Genomic DNA, 19671 nt, shown 5'->3' with positions numbered 1-19671 from the left:
TGACCAAACTGCGGGAGGCAGTGGAAGACAGGAGGGCCTGGCGTGCTCTGGTCCGTGAGGTCACGAAGAGGCGGACACAACTAAACGACAACAAAATCTTACAAAATAGAGGGCAAGCTTTTGAGTCCACAAGAACTGCTAATTAAGCTGGCTGCAAAGCAAAGCAGCAGGCTGGTGAGTAAGGTATAGAAGCCATCCTACCTGCATTGATCAAAAGTTCATTTTTGTTGTCTAGTCTTGTAAGCGACATAACTATGGGTGTGTGGCTATGGGCGTTGTCACAAAGAGCACCCGCACTTCAGAACTGACAACTACACGAGTGGCTATAAAGGAAGCAAAACCATTTGAAGCAGAAAAGTGAGGGGCGGCAGAGGGTGCTGAACCATTCTTGTTCCGATCACTTCCCCAACCCATCCAAAACCTCATCTCAACAGTTTTTCTCCTGCCCAGTCTCCAAGATCAATCAGAAAAAAACATAGTTGGTAAACATAATTGCTGTGGTTGCAGGGGGAGGGAGGTGTGGTTGTTTGCAGAAAAAAGCACCGTTTGGCATCCTTACCCAGAAGCCATTTTTCTCCACTTCAAATCACTAGCCCTGGGCTTTATAGCAGTTTAGCAGCAACTTGTGTTGGAAGGACATGTGTATGCTACCATTACATCAAGTTTTGCCTTTTTTATTTAATGACCAAACTCTCAGAGAACGGTTGCTGCTGCTTCAAGCCCTGTACTAGGGAACTCTATGGCTCCTTCTATTCTTATTAAGGTTCCAGAGTGAACACAAAGGTTCAAATAATAGGAAATCAGTGAAGCCAAACAGGACTGGCACCAGACTTCAACGTGCCCTTGATACCATTTTAATCTAAATATTCACCTCATTTTCCTAATATGGCACCATGCTTGAGATTTTTGTCCATAATACATTTGCTTTATTGCAGTTGTTTTTATCAAATGCCTGACACTGGTGGGTTGCATGAGGGGAAATATACCAAAGCTCATTCCAGGTAAGATTCGGTTGCTGATGGTGAGGAAGGACCTAACAAATGAGGGACCTAAGAATCAGCTACTCATGGATCTGGAACAGCTGTTGCTAACCCAAGTGAGAACACTAAAGGGCCTTTTTCAGCAGTGATTGATTTGCCTGCTACGCCCTCTCCTGGAAAACAGAAACCTTACATCCATTAGACATGCATCGGTAAGCTTCCAGATTATATAGTGGTGTTATGTACTGAGTTGAATAGGATTCAGAATGCAGCCGTCTGATTGGTCCTAGAACAATAGGATCCAGAATGCAGCAGTCTGATTGGTCCGCAGGAGCCACCCAATCCAACTCCAGGTGGAAGTGAATTCGCAACCTGATTGGCCTACAGGAGAATCCCGGAATTAGCCAATCACGTGGGGCCCATTGTGTAAATAATGTATATAAAGCAGACATTTTGGGGGAAATTCCATTCCTCACTACTATGAGCTGAATAAAGAGCATGAAATCCACACTCGACTCCAAGTATATTTCAAGCGGGGATGTGTATGTGAAGTTGCTCACATCAAAAAAGTTCGGAAACTTTAGCTAGTCCAGAATGTAGCTGCCCAGTTAACTGTTGCCAGGCATATGGATTATGTTTTACATCAGTATTGAGAAATCTCCCTTGGTTGCCCACTCTGTTTCCAAGCAAAATTCAAGGTTCTGATTCCCTAACTTTTAACTCCCTATGAAGGGTACCTTTGAGATAAAGCTCAGAAGGCTTTATATATAACATATGGTTTTCTGTTTTATATATTTCAATAATTTTACAATCATTTTAACATTTCAAAACTTGACTTCCTTCCCCCCCTTTCCTTAAATTTATTAATATTTTCTGCATATCCAAATTAACTTAATTTACTCATTTATCAATCTACTTGAAATATATACTCTTATAAAACTGCAGGTTATTACAATAATCCTGCCAATGTTCTTATCTGTTTACAGTTTGTTTGTAAATATTCAATAAACCATTCCCATTCTTTTATTAAAAAAAAAGTTTGTTATCTTGATTTCTTATTTTTCTGGTTAGTTTCGTTATTTTTGCATAGTCCATAAGTTTTTGTATCCATTCTTCTTTTGCTGGGACTTATTCTTCTTTCCATTTTTGGGCAAGTAACATTCTTGCTGCTGTAGTCACATACATGAATAAATTTTTACACAGTCTGGGTAGTTCTGTTCCTATAATTCCCAAAAAGAAAGCTTCTGGGTTTTGTTTTGTTTTTTACAAACGTTATTTACAACATATTTTTCAATTCAATTCTCAGAAGGCTTTCTGTACGTTCTGAAATCTGGTGGGACTCCTCCCGCCGTTCCGTATGATTACACCTGATTTGAGGGTCCATTAGATGACAGCCTTAAGAACCAAACTGCAAACTTCCCATACATTGCTTAAAGTGCAATTTGGGTAGAAATTGAGTGGTTTCCAGCTGTAATGCTTTAAGAATATGGAAGAAGGGTTAATTAGGTTAAAAAAAAAATAACCAAAATGGTGTTGGATTGGAAATAAGTGGTATTGGCAACAAAGTTAATAAGAATATGCAAAAATGGATTGATAATGTATGAAAATACTGAGTTACAAAATGTTAAGTAATAGAGATAAGATAAATGAAAGAGGGTAAGGATTTGCTGATTTGATTATTTAAATGGGAATACAAGAAGGGGAGGTGTGAGGAAGTCAAAGAAACAAGCAAACGAGTTTTATGTTATGAGAAACAATTGTTCTTAATCTTTCTTGTTGTTTATGTATGTTTTATTTATCTTTTTATTTTTTATTTTTTCTCTTTTGTTATTATGTGTTTTTGTATGTTTGTTTTTGTGAAATCTTAATAAATATTTCTTTAAAAAAAATAAAAAAAATAAAGTGCAATTTGGGTTGCCACCTCAGCCTGACGAATTCGTTTGCAGCATCAACTGGGCAGAAAATGTAGGACAGTAGAAAGCAGCAGCCACATTTATGCCAAATTTGAGGCTGCCTTTTGGAATGTTGTTTCTTTAGGGAAATCACTCAGAAAGCTAATTTGCTGACAAATTATGGTAGGGTTTCTGAACAGGCAGGGATTTGCTTCCAAGACCACACGGATTAAAATCTAATTTAGATTTGGTGGGCGAGAAAGCAAAGCGCAGAGATGCTTTGTGACGTCACGAAGAGATGGTCCAATCGGGTGCAGCTGAAGTGACTGTTGCCTAGAGAACTCGTGGCAACAGCAACTTTCGTTGCGTGACGTACAAGAACGCGGCGACTGCGGGAGAGCGTCGCATATAGGAACCGTCACGCGACCGCAAAAAAGAGGCGCGTCGCATTGTTTGTACGCATTCTAATCCGTAACGTAGAGATAGAAAAATGAAAGAGTCACACTTTTCAGAGGGAGAGAGGAGATGTAGTGTTTTTAGCAAAAGTAACAGTCTTGTGGCACCTGAAAGACTGGCCACGTTATTTCAGCATACTCTTCCCTGAATCAGAGTTCACTTAGAATAACAGAATCATAGAATTGTAGAGCTTGGAAGGGACCCCATCAGTTGCATGAAGTTACACATGGGTGAAAAAATAATAATAATGTTGGAGTCAAATGGCCATGGGATTCAAAAAGTACAGTCTGTGATATTTCAATTATTAGACCTGGCTTAAATGATTGCAAAATGAAATATACTCAGAGTCGCAAAGTGATTTCATGCTCTTTATTCATCTCATAGTGGTGAGGAGGAATGAATGAATGAATGTCCCCTCAAGGTATCTGCTTTATATACATTATTTACACAATGGGCTGCACATGATTGGCTAATTCCGGAATTCTACTGTAAGCCAATCAGGTTGTGGATTCGCTTCTATCTGGAGCATGATTGGGTGGTTCCTGCCAACCAATCATACTGCTGCATTGTTCTAGGACCAATCAGACTGCTGCATTCTGAATCCTATTGTTCTAGGACCAATCAGACTGCTGCAGTTTGGATCCTATTCAACTCAGTACATAACACAAAACGAGCACAGTAATCCTTTAGAGAGGGCTGGGGAAACCCAGCCAGATGGGCGGGGTATAAATAGTAAATTATTATAAATTATTATTATTACTCACTCTTCTACATTCCGGCCCCCACCACAGCTGTGTGTGTATATATTTCCTTTCAATGCAGGATTTCACTTCATCTGATGAAACGGACTCTGGGGAAAGCTTTTTTCTTGTTTTCTGTAAGACACCACAATTACCTGTTTCCACAGCAGCAGATTGCCACAACATAATATCATAAGTACCGATTAAGTTAACGTCTAACCGAAGTATAACCGAGCAGTTCCATGTTGAAATTTCCCTTTATAGTCTGGAGAGGGGTTGCTATACATAAAAGCTCGAAAGCAATTTCCATTGATTGAATTCAATGCGTATTTCTTATTTCCACTCTGGAGGTGTGTGGGGGTAGGTATTGTTATGCCCCACATCGGTGTGGCAGGAGCGAATAGCAGGGAAGATTCAAGGGCAAACCAATATCTAAAACATTTCACTGTAGCATAGTATCAGAAACATTTTTTTTTAATTGCAGAATTGTGATTGGCATCTTTTCAAAACGAGGGCAAGGGCATCGAGTGGTCCTGGGAACAATCCTAGTTGCGTTTTCCAATGTATTTCTTACCGATGTGGGAGGGGGAGAATCGGCAAATTTTCATTTTGAAAGTGTGGCTGGGCTGGGGGGGGGGGAAGAGTGTAAAGGAACCCGGAATTCCATATACCTCGGGAGTCTACCGCCATAAGTCTATGAGGGTCGCGATAGGTCGCATGAGGGGGCATGACCCCGGAAGCGGATGTGCGCGGCGGAAGTGGCTGGGCGGAAGTGGCGGCTTGTTGCTGTGCGCCTGGGTTTGGAGTTCTCCGGGCGGCGAGGGGCCGTTAGTTCATCATGTCGATCGAAATCGAGTCGTCGGAGTGAGTTCCCTGGCTGGGCTCGGGGAGCGGGCGGCGCTGCTTTCGTGCCTCGGCGCCAGGCCCCTTCCGCGCCCGCGCCTTTGTCCTCTTCCGGCAGACCCGCTTCTTGCTCGTGCCCGTCAGCTTAAAACAGCCCCCGCTCCCGGGCTGCCGAGGGACCTTTTTCGTAGCTTGGTTGCAGTTGCTGGTACTCGTTGCGGGTGCATTTGCTCTGAGGCCACACGCGCAGTCCTGCAGGCGGTTGGACTAGATGACCCTCGTGGTCTCTTAGGGCCGCGGGTGGCGCTGTGGTCTAAACCCAGTGCCGGATTTACGTATAAGCTAAATAATAATAATAATAATAATAATAATAATAATAATAATAATAATTTATACCCCGGCCAGAGCCGGGCTCAGGGTGTCTAACACCAATAAAATTACAGTAAAAACATACAGTGGTACCATCTTTAGAAAATTTTCCTTTATGGCATCACAAGCCGTAAATCTCCCAATTCTCATTCCATAATCATCGTGGGGTCTTCTAAGTCTTGAGTGCACCTCTTAGCTTTTTTGAACCAGGATCTGATAAGTTTGGGGAAATGGATTGCTTATGCATCGGCTGCTGTATTCCCACCCCCCACCCCATATTGGTCTGTATATGCCCTAGAGGACTGCATACGCATACAAAATTAATTGTTCCTCCTGTTTATTTCGCTCAGTGTTATCCGACTGATTATGCAGTACCTGAAGGAGAACAGTCTGCATCGTGCCTTGGCCACTCTACAGGAAGAGACCACAGTGTCACTGAACACAGTGGACAGCATTGAGAGTTTTGTTGCAGATATTAACAGTGGCCATTGGGACACAGTACTGCAGGCAATACAGTCATTAAAACTACCAGACAAAACACTTATTGATCTGTATGAGCAGGTAAGCACCCTTTTTGCAGTAATATTAGTTCATGTCTGATAGCACCTTTATCATTCACCAGAAAATAAATGGATTGTCTTTTTCTCTGTACCTCTGCATTTATAGTTTTATCTCTGTGAAGATGTAATGGGTTCCAACTAAGACTAAAATATTAGGTCTGAGAACAGTTGAACCAACTTTTTCTGATGTTTGCTGTTTTATTTTTATTTTTACACTAATATGTTTTGCAAGGAAATTCATTGCAAGTTCATTAAAAAGTTAAGCATTTAAAATACATGTATTGAAAAATAACAGTGGCATTAAAATGCTGTTAAATTCTCAGTTTTTAAAAGGCTGTCAGAATAATTATTCACCTGTCTCCTAGAGGTATGGTGGCTCATAAGGGTACTATTTCTCAATCATACTAGTAATCGCCCTCTCCTACTAAATACCAACCAAACTGTAGATGGGGAGCACGGTATATCTAGAACTGTTTCCCATCATCACATGCTGATGAGAATATTATAGCCTCAAATTCTGTTGTTTCCACATCAGTGTCATTTGTGTCTGTGGTGAAGGAAAGGCATCTGTTTGTACTCTTACCTGTAATTCAAAAAACTAGCCTCATATCATAAATGGAGTCTCATATAGTGAGACTAGGTAGATGCTAGAAGCATATTAATCTGGTGCTTGATGCATTCAGGTGGGGTTTAGGGGTGACTCTCCTAGTATCAGTTGACTAATCCTTGCATTATAAAGGCCAACTGAGTAAGATACGGATTTTGGTTATCTGAACCACTTCTCCATTTCTGAAACCTGCATACTTAAGTTGCCTGAAACTTTGATCTTCTGTTTGTGCAGCTTACTCTTATACTGAATATGCGTACCACGTTAAACATTAATGCTGCTTACTAATGCTATTTTTCTTCTGATATTTCAGGTAGTTTTGGAATTGATAGAGCTTCGTGAATTGGGTGCTGCCAGATCTCTCCTGAGACAAACTGACCCAATGATCATGCTAAAGCAAACTCAGCCAGAGCGTTACATCCACCTTGAAAACCTTTTGGCCAGGTCCTATTTTGATCCTCGTGAGGTATACCTATACTAATCAAAAATCTGTTTTTATATACAGTGGTACCTTGGTTCTCAAACTTAATCCGTTCCTGAAGTCCGTTCTAAAACCAAGGCATGCTTTCCCATAGAAAGTAATGCAAAATGGATTAATCCATTCCAGACTTTTAAAAACAACCCCTAAAATAGCAATTTAACATGAATTTTACTATCTAACGAGACCATTGATCCATAAAATGAAAGCAGGAAACAGTGTATTGCAGTCACACAATCAGTCAATCAGTAGCTGAACTGGGTTCCACATAGTCACAAAAAAAGAGCCGCAAAAACGCAAAATAGCAAAAACAGACCTCAGCGTAACACTCAAAACGGAAGTGTGGCACTCAAATCGGAAGCGTAACACTCAAAATGGAGCACTTTCGGCTTCCAAAAAAGTTCGTGAACTGGAACACTTACTTGCAGGTTTGCAGTGTTTGGGTTCCAAGTTGTTTGAGTACCAAGGCATTTGAGAACCAAGGTACCACTGTATGTGTTATATACCCTTTCAATTGATAATGGAAGTTACCTTGATGGATAATGGGCTCTCCCAGCTCTCCCTCATTGAAAGTCTTTGGACAGAGACTGGACAGCCATCTACTGCGAATGCTGTAGCCTATAGTGAGTAGGGCATTAGACTAGTTTGCCTCCAAGGTCCCCTTCAATTTTACGATCCATCAGAAATGATGCCTAATGTTGCCAGCAATTTGCTTTTTTGAGTAAGTGGCATGCGAGTGTTGGGTTGGTACCATCAGGCCTCATTTGGGGGTTCTCTACCTCTCTTTTCAATGGGAACCAGTGAAGGCGGTGAAGGTCCTGTGTGAGTGTCTGGAGGCGGTTGGAGGATGAATGGCAGCTAACAGATTGAGGTTGAATCCTGACAAGACAAAAGTACTGTTTCTGAGGGACGGGGCAGGCGGTTCTGGGGGACTCCCTGGTCCTGAATAGGATAACTGTGCCTCTGAAGGACCAGGTGCACAGCCTGGGAGTCATTCTGGACTCACAGCTGCCCATGGAGGCACAGGTTAATTCTGTGTCCAGGGCAGCTGTCTACCAGCTCCATCTGGTACGCAGGCTGAGACCCTACCTGCCCACAGACTGTCTTGTCAGAGTGGTGCATGCTCTGGTTATCTCCAGCTTGGACTATTGAAATGCACTTTACATGGGGCTGCCTTTGAAGGTGACCCGTTAACTACAACTAATCCAGAATGCGGCAGCTAGATTGGTGACTGGGAGTGGCCCCCAAGACCACATAACACCAGTCTTGAAAGACCTACTTTGGCTCCCAGTACATTTCCGAGCACAATTCAAAGTGTTGGTGCTGACCTTTAAAGCCCTAAACGGCCTCGGTCCTGTATACCTGAAGGAGCGTCTCCACCTCCATCATTCTGCCCGGACACTGAGCTCCAGCGCCGAGGGCCTTCTGGCAGTTCCCTCACTGTGAGAAGTGAAGTTACAGGGAACCAGGCAGAGGGACTTCTTGGTAGTGGCACCCGCCCTGTGGAACGCCCTCCCATCAGATGTCAAAGCAATAAACAACTATCAGACTTTTAGAAGACATCTGAAGGCAGCCCTGTTTAGGGAAGCTTTTAATACTGGGTGAATCATTGTATTTTAATATTCTGCTGGAAGCCGCCCAGAGTGGCTAGGGAAACCCAGCCAGATGGGTGGGGTATAAATTATTATTATTATTATTATTGGGTTGTGGACTTGTGGAGACCTTCTTCCCTTGTGTTTGCTGTGCTCCAAATGATGCCTTCCACTCTTTGCTTTTCTGGTCTAAGTTTATGGGAGATGGAAGCAGTACAAATCTCTGCTTTGCCTTAATGAACAAAACAGATTGATACCTGTTGGATAAGTAGCTTTACTTCATTCAAACTGGGAAGGGTCTTGCCTTTTTTAGAACAGTTGCTCCTACCAAGTTCCTTCAAGCCTTGAAAACTAAACTGAGGTATTCCGTTGTTCTGTGTTAGGCATACCCTGATGGGAGCAGCAAAGAGAAGCGGAGAGCTGCTATTGCCCAAGCCTTGGCCGGTGAAGTCAGTGTTGTGCCTCCATCTCGTCTTATGGCGTTGCTGGGACAGGTATTCTCCCCACCCCACCCCACCCCCCCGCTGCGAGAAGCCAAGTTACAGGAAACCATGCAGAGGGCCTTTTCAGTAGTGGCACCCGCCCTGTCGAACACCCTTCCTTCAGGTGTCAAGGAAAGAAACAACTATCTGACTTTTAGAAGACATCTGAAGGCAGCTCTGTTTAGGGAAGCTTTTAATGTTTAATAGGTTACTCTATTTTAATATTCTGTTGGAAGCCGCCCAGAATGGCTGGGGAAACCCAGCCAGATGGGCAGGATATAAATAATAAATTATTATTATTATTATTATTATTAGTATTATTCAGTTAAATACAATTTGTTTTAGTAAAACCACAGTCTTCCAGTTCACATTTCAAAAGATTCTTTTCCTGGGATAGATTTAATAAATTAGTCTCAAGAACAAATCTATGTTCACAGACCTTTCTGCAGTGTAGGTGGATGATCATAGGCAAGTTTTTACCGCTAAGGAAAGGTTACAGCTGATGTTTGAGATTCAACTTCCCAGTGTAAGGGAATATCATTTAAAGAGTTACCAAGATCTGTGCTTTAATCGTCTTGATTTCTCAGGCACTGAAATGGCAACAGCACCAGGGACTCCTTCCTCCTGGTATGACAATTGATTTGTTCCGAGGCAAAGCAGCTGTCAAAGATGTTGAAGAGGAAAAGTTCCCCACACAACTGAGTCGGCATATTAAGGTGAGTCCCTAATTACCACTTGTGAGGAGTGGGCCAGATTCTTCTTGAATTGTTGGCATCCATCTGTCTCGAGAGACAATGGAGTACGTCTCCAGGGGTGAAGTCAAACGGCTGCCTTAGCAGCACCGAAGGCTGCTAAGGCTGCCCCACCAACCCGGGGCACAAACCTGGAGTTTATTTAAATAAAATATCAAGGATACAGTACAGTCGTACCTTGGTTTTCGCTTAGTTCTCGAACGTTTTGGCTCCCGAATGCCGCAAACCTGGAAGTGGCTGTTCTGGTTTGCAAACTATTTTTGGAAGCTGAACGTCCGACGGGGCTTCCGCGGCTTCCGATTGGCTGCAGGAGCTTCCTGCAGTTACATTCAAGATTGCTGACGGCTCTTGACTTTCAGTCCCCTACATTTTAGTGATTAGTTTTGAAATCCTCCTTGCATGCCCGCAAGCTCTGAAAATCACACTTTCTTTCATTGATGCCAATTTATATATATCTTGTATATTCTGTTGCATGAAATGCAAAATAGACGTATCTTTTCATCTGGCTTTTGAGTCATATTGAACTTGGGCTGGATCTAGACACATTAAAAAAATGCTTCAGGAAAACACGTTATAAACCTCATAATGGGAACTCACGTATAATGGGATCTCTACATTGCCATCTGCTGATATAGTGTTATAATGCATTTTAAACGCTTTTTAAAAAACCTAATGTAGCTGAGTCCTTGGTCTGAATACCTGCTATATTTAAACACACAAGCAGGTTGATGAAACACATTTGTAGCCTTTCTCATTTTTATATTTGTAGCTGATATTGGACCAGAAATCAACTGAGATCACTGGATGAAATAATTATTTTAACTGAAACTGTTTTTAGAATATATAAAAAGAAATAAATTGTCCAGTAGCACCTTAGAGACCAATTAAGTTTGTTCTTGGTATAAGCTTTCATGTGCATGCACACTTCTCCAGATACATGCACATGAAAACTTATACTAAGAACAAACTTAGTTGGGCTCTAAGGTGCTACTGGACAATTTATATATATATATATATATATCCATATATATATATATATATATATATATATATATATATATATATATCCACTGCGTCAGACCAACACGGCTACCTACCTGTTTTCAGAATGTTTTAACTGTTTCAGAATGATTTTTTAAAATTTTTTTAAGTGACTGTGTTTGCCTCCCTGGGCTACTTTGAGAGGAAAGACAAGATATAAAACAGGTCATTAAACTAAAATGATTAGATTAAGTTAAATTAAAGATGCATTTTTTGACTCACTTGCATACCAGACATGTACACAAGAATGCTAAATGGGTTTGTTATGTTTCTTGCTCAAAATGGTGATTGATTGATTCCTTCCATCCACCTGTAGAGGGAGAATATAAAATAGGATTTTTATGATGAAAGTAACTTTTTCTTTGGCTAGGTTGAAAGCCATGAACCAAAGCATATACATAGTAATTGGGTTCAATCCAGATTTGCCCCTCTGCTAGCACCAAGCCCTCTTCCTTTTGCAGAAGGGACAGAGATCCAGCAGAGGCTTCTTGCTAGAGAAGGGGGGTCAGATGATCTCCCCCAATTCTCTCGCAAGCACTACCTCTTACTTGTTCCTACTCTCAGAGCAGCTTTTCAGGGCACTGCCGGGAGAAGAAGGAATTGGCAAAAACCACCTCTCTGCTCCATTTCTCCAGCAGGAGCTCTACGCTATGCAATACAGATCTGTATCCAACCTATTTTAGTTCAGTTTCTGGAAGTTAACACCAATTAGGTTTTCATAAATATTTCATATTAAATTGGTACAAAATCTGTATGCTGCAAGCATTGTGGATACTTTTCCTCATTCAGAAAGAGATGCGCATTTTTAAAATATCCACAGAGTTTGAGCACTTAATGTGATGTGAGGGCTGTTTTATCATTATTTAGTCAAGGATAGTATCCTATTCGAGTGTCAGAGGGTTATTTATATGAAATTGGCATTGCGTGAAATCCTTCTTTTTGTTCCCTTAAAACAGTTTGGCCAGAAGTCTCATGTGGAGTGTGCTCGATTTTCCCCAGATGGTCAGTATCTGGTCACTGGCTCTGTTGATGGGTTCATTGAAGTATGGAACTTCACCACTGGCAAAATCAGGAAGGTAAAACACTGCATGGCCTTTCAAGTGGATTGTTCAGTACACAGTTTGTGTTTTGACAGTAAAGCCCTTAGCTTGCACTCATTTAACTTGTGCGCATTCAGATTTAGACAATAAAATAAAACAAGGAAGGGGGGAGTGAAGGGGGCAACATTCTGGGGGAAATAACTTTGGCAATCCCACCCACCATTTGAACCCAGTGGGCTTTGACTATCTACAATTTTGGCATTAGGAGCGACCCCCAGAACATAAGCCCCACGTAAGTTGTGGGCTTACGGTACTAAATTCAGGTAAATAAGCAACATTTATGATTTGTGTAGTTTCCCCAATGGAACTGGAGTGCAAATAGGAACTCTGAAGGCACAGTGCATTTGAATTTTAAAACAATACAAATTTGACACTTGTCAGCATCATTTTCAAGACTGAGCAACTTGTTCAAGGTCCCAGGGCGGTCTGCAGCAATTTGAAATACAACACTAAAAACATTTAAAACGTAAAATTACAAGAAAAATGGAATCACAAAAAATAGGGTGGGTTCTGAAAATATAGGTCTCAAGTGACAAAGATGTTATGTAGGCTTCCAAACCAAGCGTTTTTGGGAATCCTGCTTTTACCATGTAACACCTAGTGCTAGATTTGGTAGACTAAATCTTGATTTAATTGCATTAAGAAGATGCTAGAGCCTGAATCTCCCCAGATTCAGGCTTCAGCATCTTCTATTATAAAGAATCTCATGTGTAAGACCTAAGAAAGGCTTCTAACTTTGAGCTCCACTGCTAGTCACATTAGTAAGGTAAAGGACCCCTGGACAGTTAAGTCCAGTCAGAAGCATCTGTGGGGTTGTGGCGGTCATCTCACTTCAGCTAAGGGAGCCGGCGTTTGTCCACAGACAGCTTTCCAGGTCATGTGGCCAGCATGACTGAACCATTTATGACACAACGGGACATTCCAGCAGAAGCCGTTTACCTTCCCGCCGCAGCAGTACCTATTTATCTACTTGCACTGGTGTGCTTTCAAACTGCTAGGTTGGGAGAAGCTGGGACAGAGCAACAGGAGCTCACCCCGTTGTGGGGATTTGAACCGCCGACCTTCTGATCAGCAAGCCCAAAAGGCTCAGTAGTTTAGGCCCCAGCGCCATTAGACAGTACTGTTTAGACATGAATAAGTCAGCTCCTTTGGTATGACTCTTATACGCATTGCTGCTCCCGGTGGCTCTTGTTTCTCCTTCAGTGACTGATCCTTTGTTCATGACTTCATCTAGGATCTGAAGTACCAAGCTCAGGATAACTTCATGATGATGGATGATGCGGTTCTATGCATGTGTTTCAGTAGGGATACAGAAATGCTGGCAACTGGAGCGCAGGATGGGAAGATCAAGGTATGCACTTTGGGGAATGAGAGGACAGAAAACTGATCCAGAGAGGTGATCTTGAGCCGTGTTTCCTAAACTTCTGAGAGCTGAGGCCTACTTCTTTCTGAATTAAAACAAGATTCGCTGTTATACCCAGAAAGGGTAAGATTGGTCTAGCGCAGGGATCGGCAAACTAAAGGCCCGCAGGCTGGATCAGGCCCAATTGCCTTCAGAATCTGGCCCATGGACTGTCCGTGGATCAGCGTGGGGTTTCTGTTCGTTCGGGCTGCGCCATTCCATCCCCCCTCCCTCACACACACTGCAGCGGCACCACCTCCCTCCCTCCTGGCTTCTCCCCGCCCTGCCTAGAGGAGGAAGGGGGCTGGCCGAGCCCCATTTTAAGAAGCCCCTCTCTGGAGCCAGCCCTTTCGCGCCGCTCATCTTCCCTTCACCACCCTGGTGCTCCTGTGGGCCAGAGAGCGGAGCGGACGAGGTCCCTCTACCCAGAAGCAGCAACAATGGCGATGGTGGTGGTGGTGGCGGCAGCCCCAGGGAAGATAAGCGCTGAAGGTGGTGGTGGAGAGGAGGACTACTTGCCCCCCTCGCCTCTTCTTCCAGCCCCACCCTCCCCGGTGCTGCTTCTCTGGCCTGCCACAAGGTCTGAGGGACAGTGGACCGGCCCACAGCTTAAAAAATTTGCCTTCCCCTGGTCTAGTGTCTCTGCAGTCTCTTTCCTGATAGGAAGGCTTGTAGGTAGGGAGCTGTGCCTGATGACGGTACATTACAGACAGCTCCCTTGGGGGAGGGTGTCATTCTGCTGCTTCTCTGCATCAGGAATCATCAAACAATTCTATCACAACTGACGGAGAGGCATAGCAGAATTCCTTACCTTCTCACTCGACAGAAGCTGATTTGAAAGGAGGCAAGGCCATAGCAGTAACTCATGCAAAAATGTTAGGGCAGCTTCCTCTATGGGCAAGAATTTGGGGTTCACAATAGTCTGTCTGTCTGATTGTGATTCTCTTGCAGACCACAGTTTCATTATGCAGTTGCAGACCCAGTAAGAACAAATTAAAACATCCAAATGATGCAAGTTCTAACATACGATAAATTAAAATAGGTGGGGTGTATATAAACTAGGGACAGAAACAATGATACAATGAAATTAACAAAATTCCTTTACGAGTCTTGTTAAAAGAAAAAGAAAAATCAGCAGGATCTTCTCAAGTTTTTATAATAGTCAATAACAATAAATTCCAGCTAGCCTGAAGTTGGTGGCTTTCCAGGGACAGAAATAAATTGCACATGATTTTCTGTTTCCCTCTCCTCTACCCAGGTTTGGAAGATTCAGAGTGGGCAGTGTTTGAGGCGATTCGAAAGAGCACACAGCAAAGGTGTCACCTGCCTGAGTTTTTCAAAGGACAGCAGTCAGATTCTTAGTGCCTCTTTTGACCAGACAATCAGGTACCTTTCGTTTTGCTAAGTTTTGCTATTCAGCCTTACTTGGTTGGGCGACGTTAACATAGCTTTTATTCTGCGGCAGGATTCATGGCTTGAAGTCTGGCAAGACTCTCAAAGAATTTCGTGGTCATTCGTCATTTGTTAACGAAGCCACATTTACACAGGATGGGCATTATATTATCAGCGCGTCTTCGGATGGCACCGTGAAGGTAAGATCAGCCTACTGGCCTTTGGTAGTTGTTTATTTTGCTTGGTTAGCTGAAGTGTTTGCTCATTTCATTTTTGTAAAGAGAATTCTCATCAGCTTGGATTACGGAAGTAAAACATGCATTTAATACTTTCTATATCACAAGTCTTCTCTGCCTGTTGCAGCTTCTTAAAATATTATGAAGTAGCATTTCTCTGAAGGGATGCCATAGTTGAAGCCAAGCTGTTTTCTAGAAGCATTGTATATACTTATTTGATTAATCAGCTGTTTAGTAGGTTGTGTTTTTGGGGGGCTTGTTTTAAATACCAGTACCAACAGTACCAGACCTTAACCACCAATTATGGACTGGCTTTTTAAAATAAAAAAGTAGACCATCATCGTTATTTTAAACTCGTAAAACAAAACAAAAAATCAGTGCAATTCTGAAAAGTTTAATCTGCCACCATGATTCATAATGGCATCCAACTGTATCAAAACACAAACGAAAACCTGCTCCTTGATTACAGGAGCCACCATGCAAATTTCGTTGTATTTTAAGAAGTGTCAACGTGCATAGCAAACAAGCAACTTTCCAAAATGTATAGTACATTTATATGTCTATGTTTTGAAGGGATGTGGTCCTCACCATATCGTGAAGCATTACTATCATTCTGCAGAACCTGGAATTCCATTTCTTGGCATGCTGCCAAGGTGTGACAGAACTCTGGAGCTGGGCTTATATATGTTACGTGACTGTACTGATCTTTTCTCCTTTGTTCTGTTTTCCAGGTTTGGAATATGAAGACTACGGAGTGTTGTAACACTTTCAAATCACTCGGCAGCACAGCTGGGACAGACATCACCGTCAACAGTGTGGTTTTGCTGCCTAAGAATCCGGAACACTTTGTTGTTTGCAACAGATCAAACACAGTTGTCATTATGAACATGCAGGGGCAGGTATGTTATCGGAGGACAATAGGTTTGAAATGACTGGGAACACGTCCTCTTGGATTTGGGAAGATTCTGTTTCTTTAGTCCAGATTCCTTCACTTCTCCCTTTCTAAATGATTTGTGGGGCTGTTTGTAAGTCATTGTGACTAAATAGGATTCTGGACTCAATAAGTCTGATATTCTAGACTCCAAAAATAATAATTGCAAGCCCTGTTCTCATTAGCATTCTCAGCAGTGCTGAAGCAGAGAATATGGGATGGATCCCTGAGGGTTATGCTGCTTCTGTTTTCCCTTAGGTCTAATTATGTGTTGTTTGATCTATGGGATCCTTCGGTATATTTCAAGCAATTCACTCACCCAACAAATGCGCAGCTGATTTAAATACCAATATATATTGACTTTGTAGATTGTGAGAAGCTTCAGCTCTGGTAAGAGGGAAGGTGGTGACTTTGTCTGCTGTGCCCTTTCTCCACGAGGCGAGTGGATCTACTGTGTGGGTGAAGACTTTGTGCTGTACTGTTTCAGCACAGTGACTGGCAAGCTGGAGAGAACTTTGACGGTGAGTAGCAGAGACGGCAGCATGTGCGTCTTTGTAAACACCTTACAAAGTGCTGGGTATGACCCGATCCCAGTTTGGAAGTTGTAATTTTACCGCAAGCAGGTGAGACCTTGTCTCAAAGCTTTAGTCCCCCTACACTTGATCTTAGCTAAAAGGCTGAGAAACGGTTTGCATAAAGTAACACGCTCCACTACTTCCGGGTTGCCACGAAGCACAACCCAAAAGCGCTCAATCAACCTCAAGCCCATTCAACCCAAGGTATGACAGTATTTGTCACCTCTGTATTGTCCTCTTCTATGGCAAGGATGGGGAATCCCAGGCCTGGAGGTGAAATGCGCCCTTGAGGCCTCTCTTATGCGGCCCCAGAACTCTCCCCACACCACACATCCTTCCTAGTCACTCCACTCACCAGCCCTGCTTTGCATCCTCCTTGAGGGCTTTTTCCTGGCTGGAATGCATCCTTGAACTCTGATGGTGCCTGCTGCTTGCCCAGGTGGAAGATGGAGAGAGGGATGTGTATGTACAGTGGTACCTTGGGTTACAGACGCTTCAGGTTACATACGCTTCAGGTTACAGACTCCGCTAACCCAGAAATAGTGCTTAAGGTTAAGAACTTTGCGTCAGGATGAGAACAGAAATCGTGCTCCAGCGGCGCGGTGGCAGCAGGAGGCCCCATTAGCTAAAGTGGTGCTTCAGGTTAAGAACAGTTTCAGGTGAAGTACGGACCTCCGGAACGAATGAAGTACTTAACCCAAGGTACCACTGTAATTGTGTGTAGAAACCAGCCTACTGCACAAAGGTAAAATTCCTTTCATTGCTCCATCTCCTCTTGCCTCTGGCCACAGCCACCTCCGGCATGCAGCTCCCACAAGATTGTACAGAAGGGATTGAGAAGCTCTTGCAATGGAAAAGTTTCCCCACACCTGCCGTCTCTATGGCATCTTTGCTAGGCGGCTTATCCCCTACTTTTCTTCTGCAAAGATGTATACACATGAACTACCTGGCAAATGACTTCCGATAAGCCTGCTTTAGAAGAACATTATCAGGCATATATATCCCTCACTATGAACTGGGCAGGATGTACAAATTATTTCTGGGATGTTAATACTATGTCTTCACCCTTCACCCTTGCAGATTTCGAGTTAAATTCTAGGAAAGATTAATTAACTTTCTTTTACACCCAGGTACACGAAAAGGATGTTATTGGTATCGCTCACCATCCCCACCAGAACTTGATTGCTACCTATAGTGAAGATGGGCTGCTGAAACTCTGGAAACCATAAACTGATTTTTTAATTCCCTCCAGTTCATGGAGATCTTGAATGCAATGGCACAGTGCATTGCGGGGTGGTTTTCAGTTCCTAGGAGGTCCAGAAGTTATCTCAGCTGAATATAAATTTCATATTAAGATGTCCCAATAAATTTGCAATTTATTTATTGCAAATAAATGCAATAAATCCAGTTAGTAGAATATTTGCTAGTTGCTTGCCCCGGTGTAGCACTTTGCTGCAAAGGAAAAAAAATCCTTTAAGATGTATTTCCTGTTTGTTTTAATTGAATGAATGTTAAATGTAAATATTGTTCTGGCTAAGGCAAAGTGAAGAAAAGCAAACATTTGGTGTTTCTGTGAAATTGATTTCATCCATGTTCTGTCCCAACTATCCCATGGAAATAAGGTGTATTCTACTTAAAACAGACACATTTCTTGCCAAAGCTAAGCTTTTTAAAATTCCATCAGTTTTAATGGACATGTTAAGAAGAGAATACGGTCCATTAAGAGGCATGGGGCTTCAAAGCCTTTAACTTTGGCTGGGGAGTGGATAAATCTTCTGAACTTCTCAAAATGAATACCCAGTAACGTTCTTGTGGAGTTTTCTGCTCTGGGTAACACATTTGACTTTATTCTCCTTTTAAAATATAGCTTTGTCTGGATTAGCTTAGAAAATATAGTTTTATAGATTTCTTTTTGCAATGTTCCAAAATATGTGTGAGCTTTAGTCAATCTTGCTTATTGTCCTAGTAAATAAGCCTCATCTAGTGTCTGGTCTTGATCTGAAGCCACCTTGACTGATTATCAAACTTGTTCAGTGGTCATTTTCTGATTTCTAGACTTGTGTAGCTTTTATTTGGAGCGATTTGTTTGGTGGTACTTTATTTTTTAAGTGTGTCTATTCTACAATAAAGTATTACTACAAATACTTGAGTAGTAGGGGTCTAGCTTTCCTTTTTGAACTTGAGATTCTACTGTAAAGGCTGTTTTCCAGCCCTGGGAATGGTCACTGTTGTCAAAACAGCTGCTGTCAGTTGCTGGATCTCTTTGTACTGCACTGCAGTGCAAGCAGCCACTTAGCGTTCGAAATGTGACTAGGATTCTCACCTGATAACCTGCAGTTATCTGGTGCATGAACTAATTATGCTTACATATGTTGAGGCTGTTTAACACTGTTGCCTTATGTGTAATTTTAACCAAGGGTTGTCCTTTATAAAGCAAATCATTAAGCACGTATCTGGTGCAATGGGACAGTGCGCCTGGCTGTTAACCAGGTTGGTAGTTCCTTCCCACCCAGGGACAGCTGTGAGCAGGTTCTCTTATCCAATTCTTCTACAGTACAGTGGTACCTCGGGTTACAGATGCTTCAGGTTACAGACTCCGCTAACCCAGAAATAGTGCTTCAGGTTAAGAACTTTGCTTCAGGATGAGAACAGAAATTGGGCTGCGGCGCGGCAGCAGCAGGAGGCCCCATTAGCTAAAGCGGCGCTTCAGGTTAAGACCAGTTTCAGGTGAAATACGGACCTCCGGAATGAATGAAGTACTTAACCCGAGGTACCACTGTACAGTAGAGAGAGAAATAGGACAGCTTTGCTACATATCCAACAGACCAATATAAACATGCTAATATTGCAGTGTTTGGGTGGAAAGGCAAAGCCAGCTAAGCTCTTCTGGAGCAGAGATAGGACTACAACCCCCATAATTCCTTATCCCATTAGCTATGCTGGCTGGCATTTTTGCCTGTTTTGAATTGGCTTGGGGGAAAGTTATGCTTGTTCAACCTCACTATCCACCCTTCCATTTTAAAAGAGAAGTGTCCTATCTGCATGAGGTGGTACCTAGAATCATAGAGTTGGAAGGAACACCGAGGATCATCTAGTCCAACCTCCTCCAATGCAGGAATAGGCAGCTGTCCCTTACGGGGACTGAACATGTAACCATGGTGTTATCATGCTCTAACCAGCTGAGCTATCCAAGACTAGCAGCTTCTTATGATGTGCTCCGGAGTATGGAGGACAGGGAAAACT

At 42.6% G+C, this 19671-nt stretch overlaps 1 protein-coding gene across 1 annotated transcript; it reads left to right on the top strand.

The window, feature by feature from the left end:
* Window positions 1–4780: 4780 nt before the first annotated feature.
* SMU1 (SMU1 DNA replication regulator and spliceosomal factor) lies at window positions 4781–18570 on the top strand. Its single transcript, XM_083593562.1, has 12 exons — window positions 4781–4932; window positions 5631–5841; window positions 6761–6913; window positions 8901–9011; window positions 9587–9715; window positions 11749–11868; window positions 13127–13243; window positions 14553–14680; window positions 14760–14886; window positions 15654–15821; window positions 16222–16374; window positions 17559–18570. Exons 1-12 carry the CDS (start codon window positions 4907–4909, stop codon window positions 17655–17657), a joined length of 1542 nt encoding a protein of 513 aa, XP_083449688.1. The 5' UTR covers window positions 4781–4906; the 3' UTR covers window positions 17658–18570.
* Window positions 18571–19671: the final 1101 nt, after the last annotated feature.

The sequence above is a fragment of the Podarcis filfolensis genome (assembly GCF_964270895.1).
Source record: "Podarcis filfolensis genome assembly, chromosome: 17".
In the NCBI taxonomy this organism is placed as follows: domain Eukaryota; kingdom Metazoa; phylum Chordata; class Lepidosauria; order Squamata; family Lacertidae; genus Podarcis; species Podarcis filfolensis.
The sequence above is the reverse complement of the archived record's forward strand: the minus strand, read 5'-3'. Positions and strand labels throughout refer to the sequence as shown.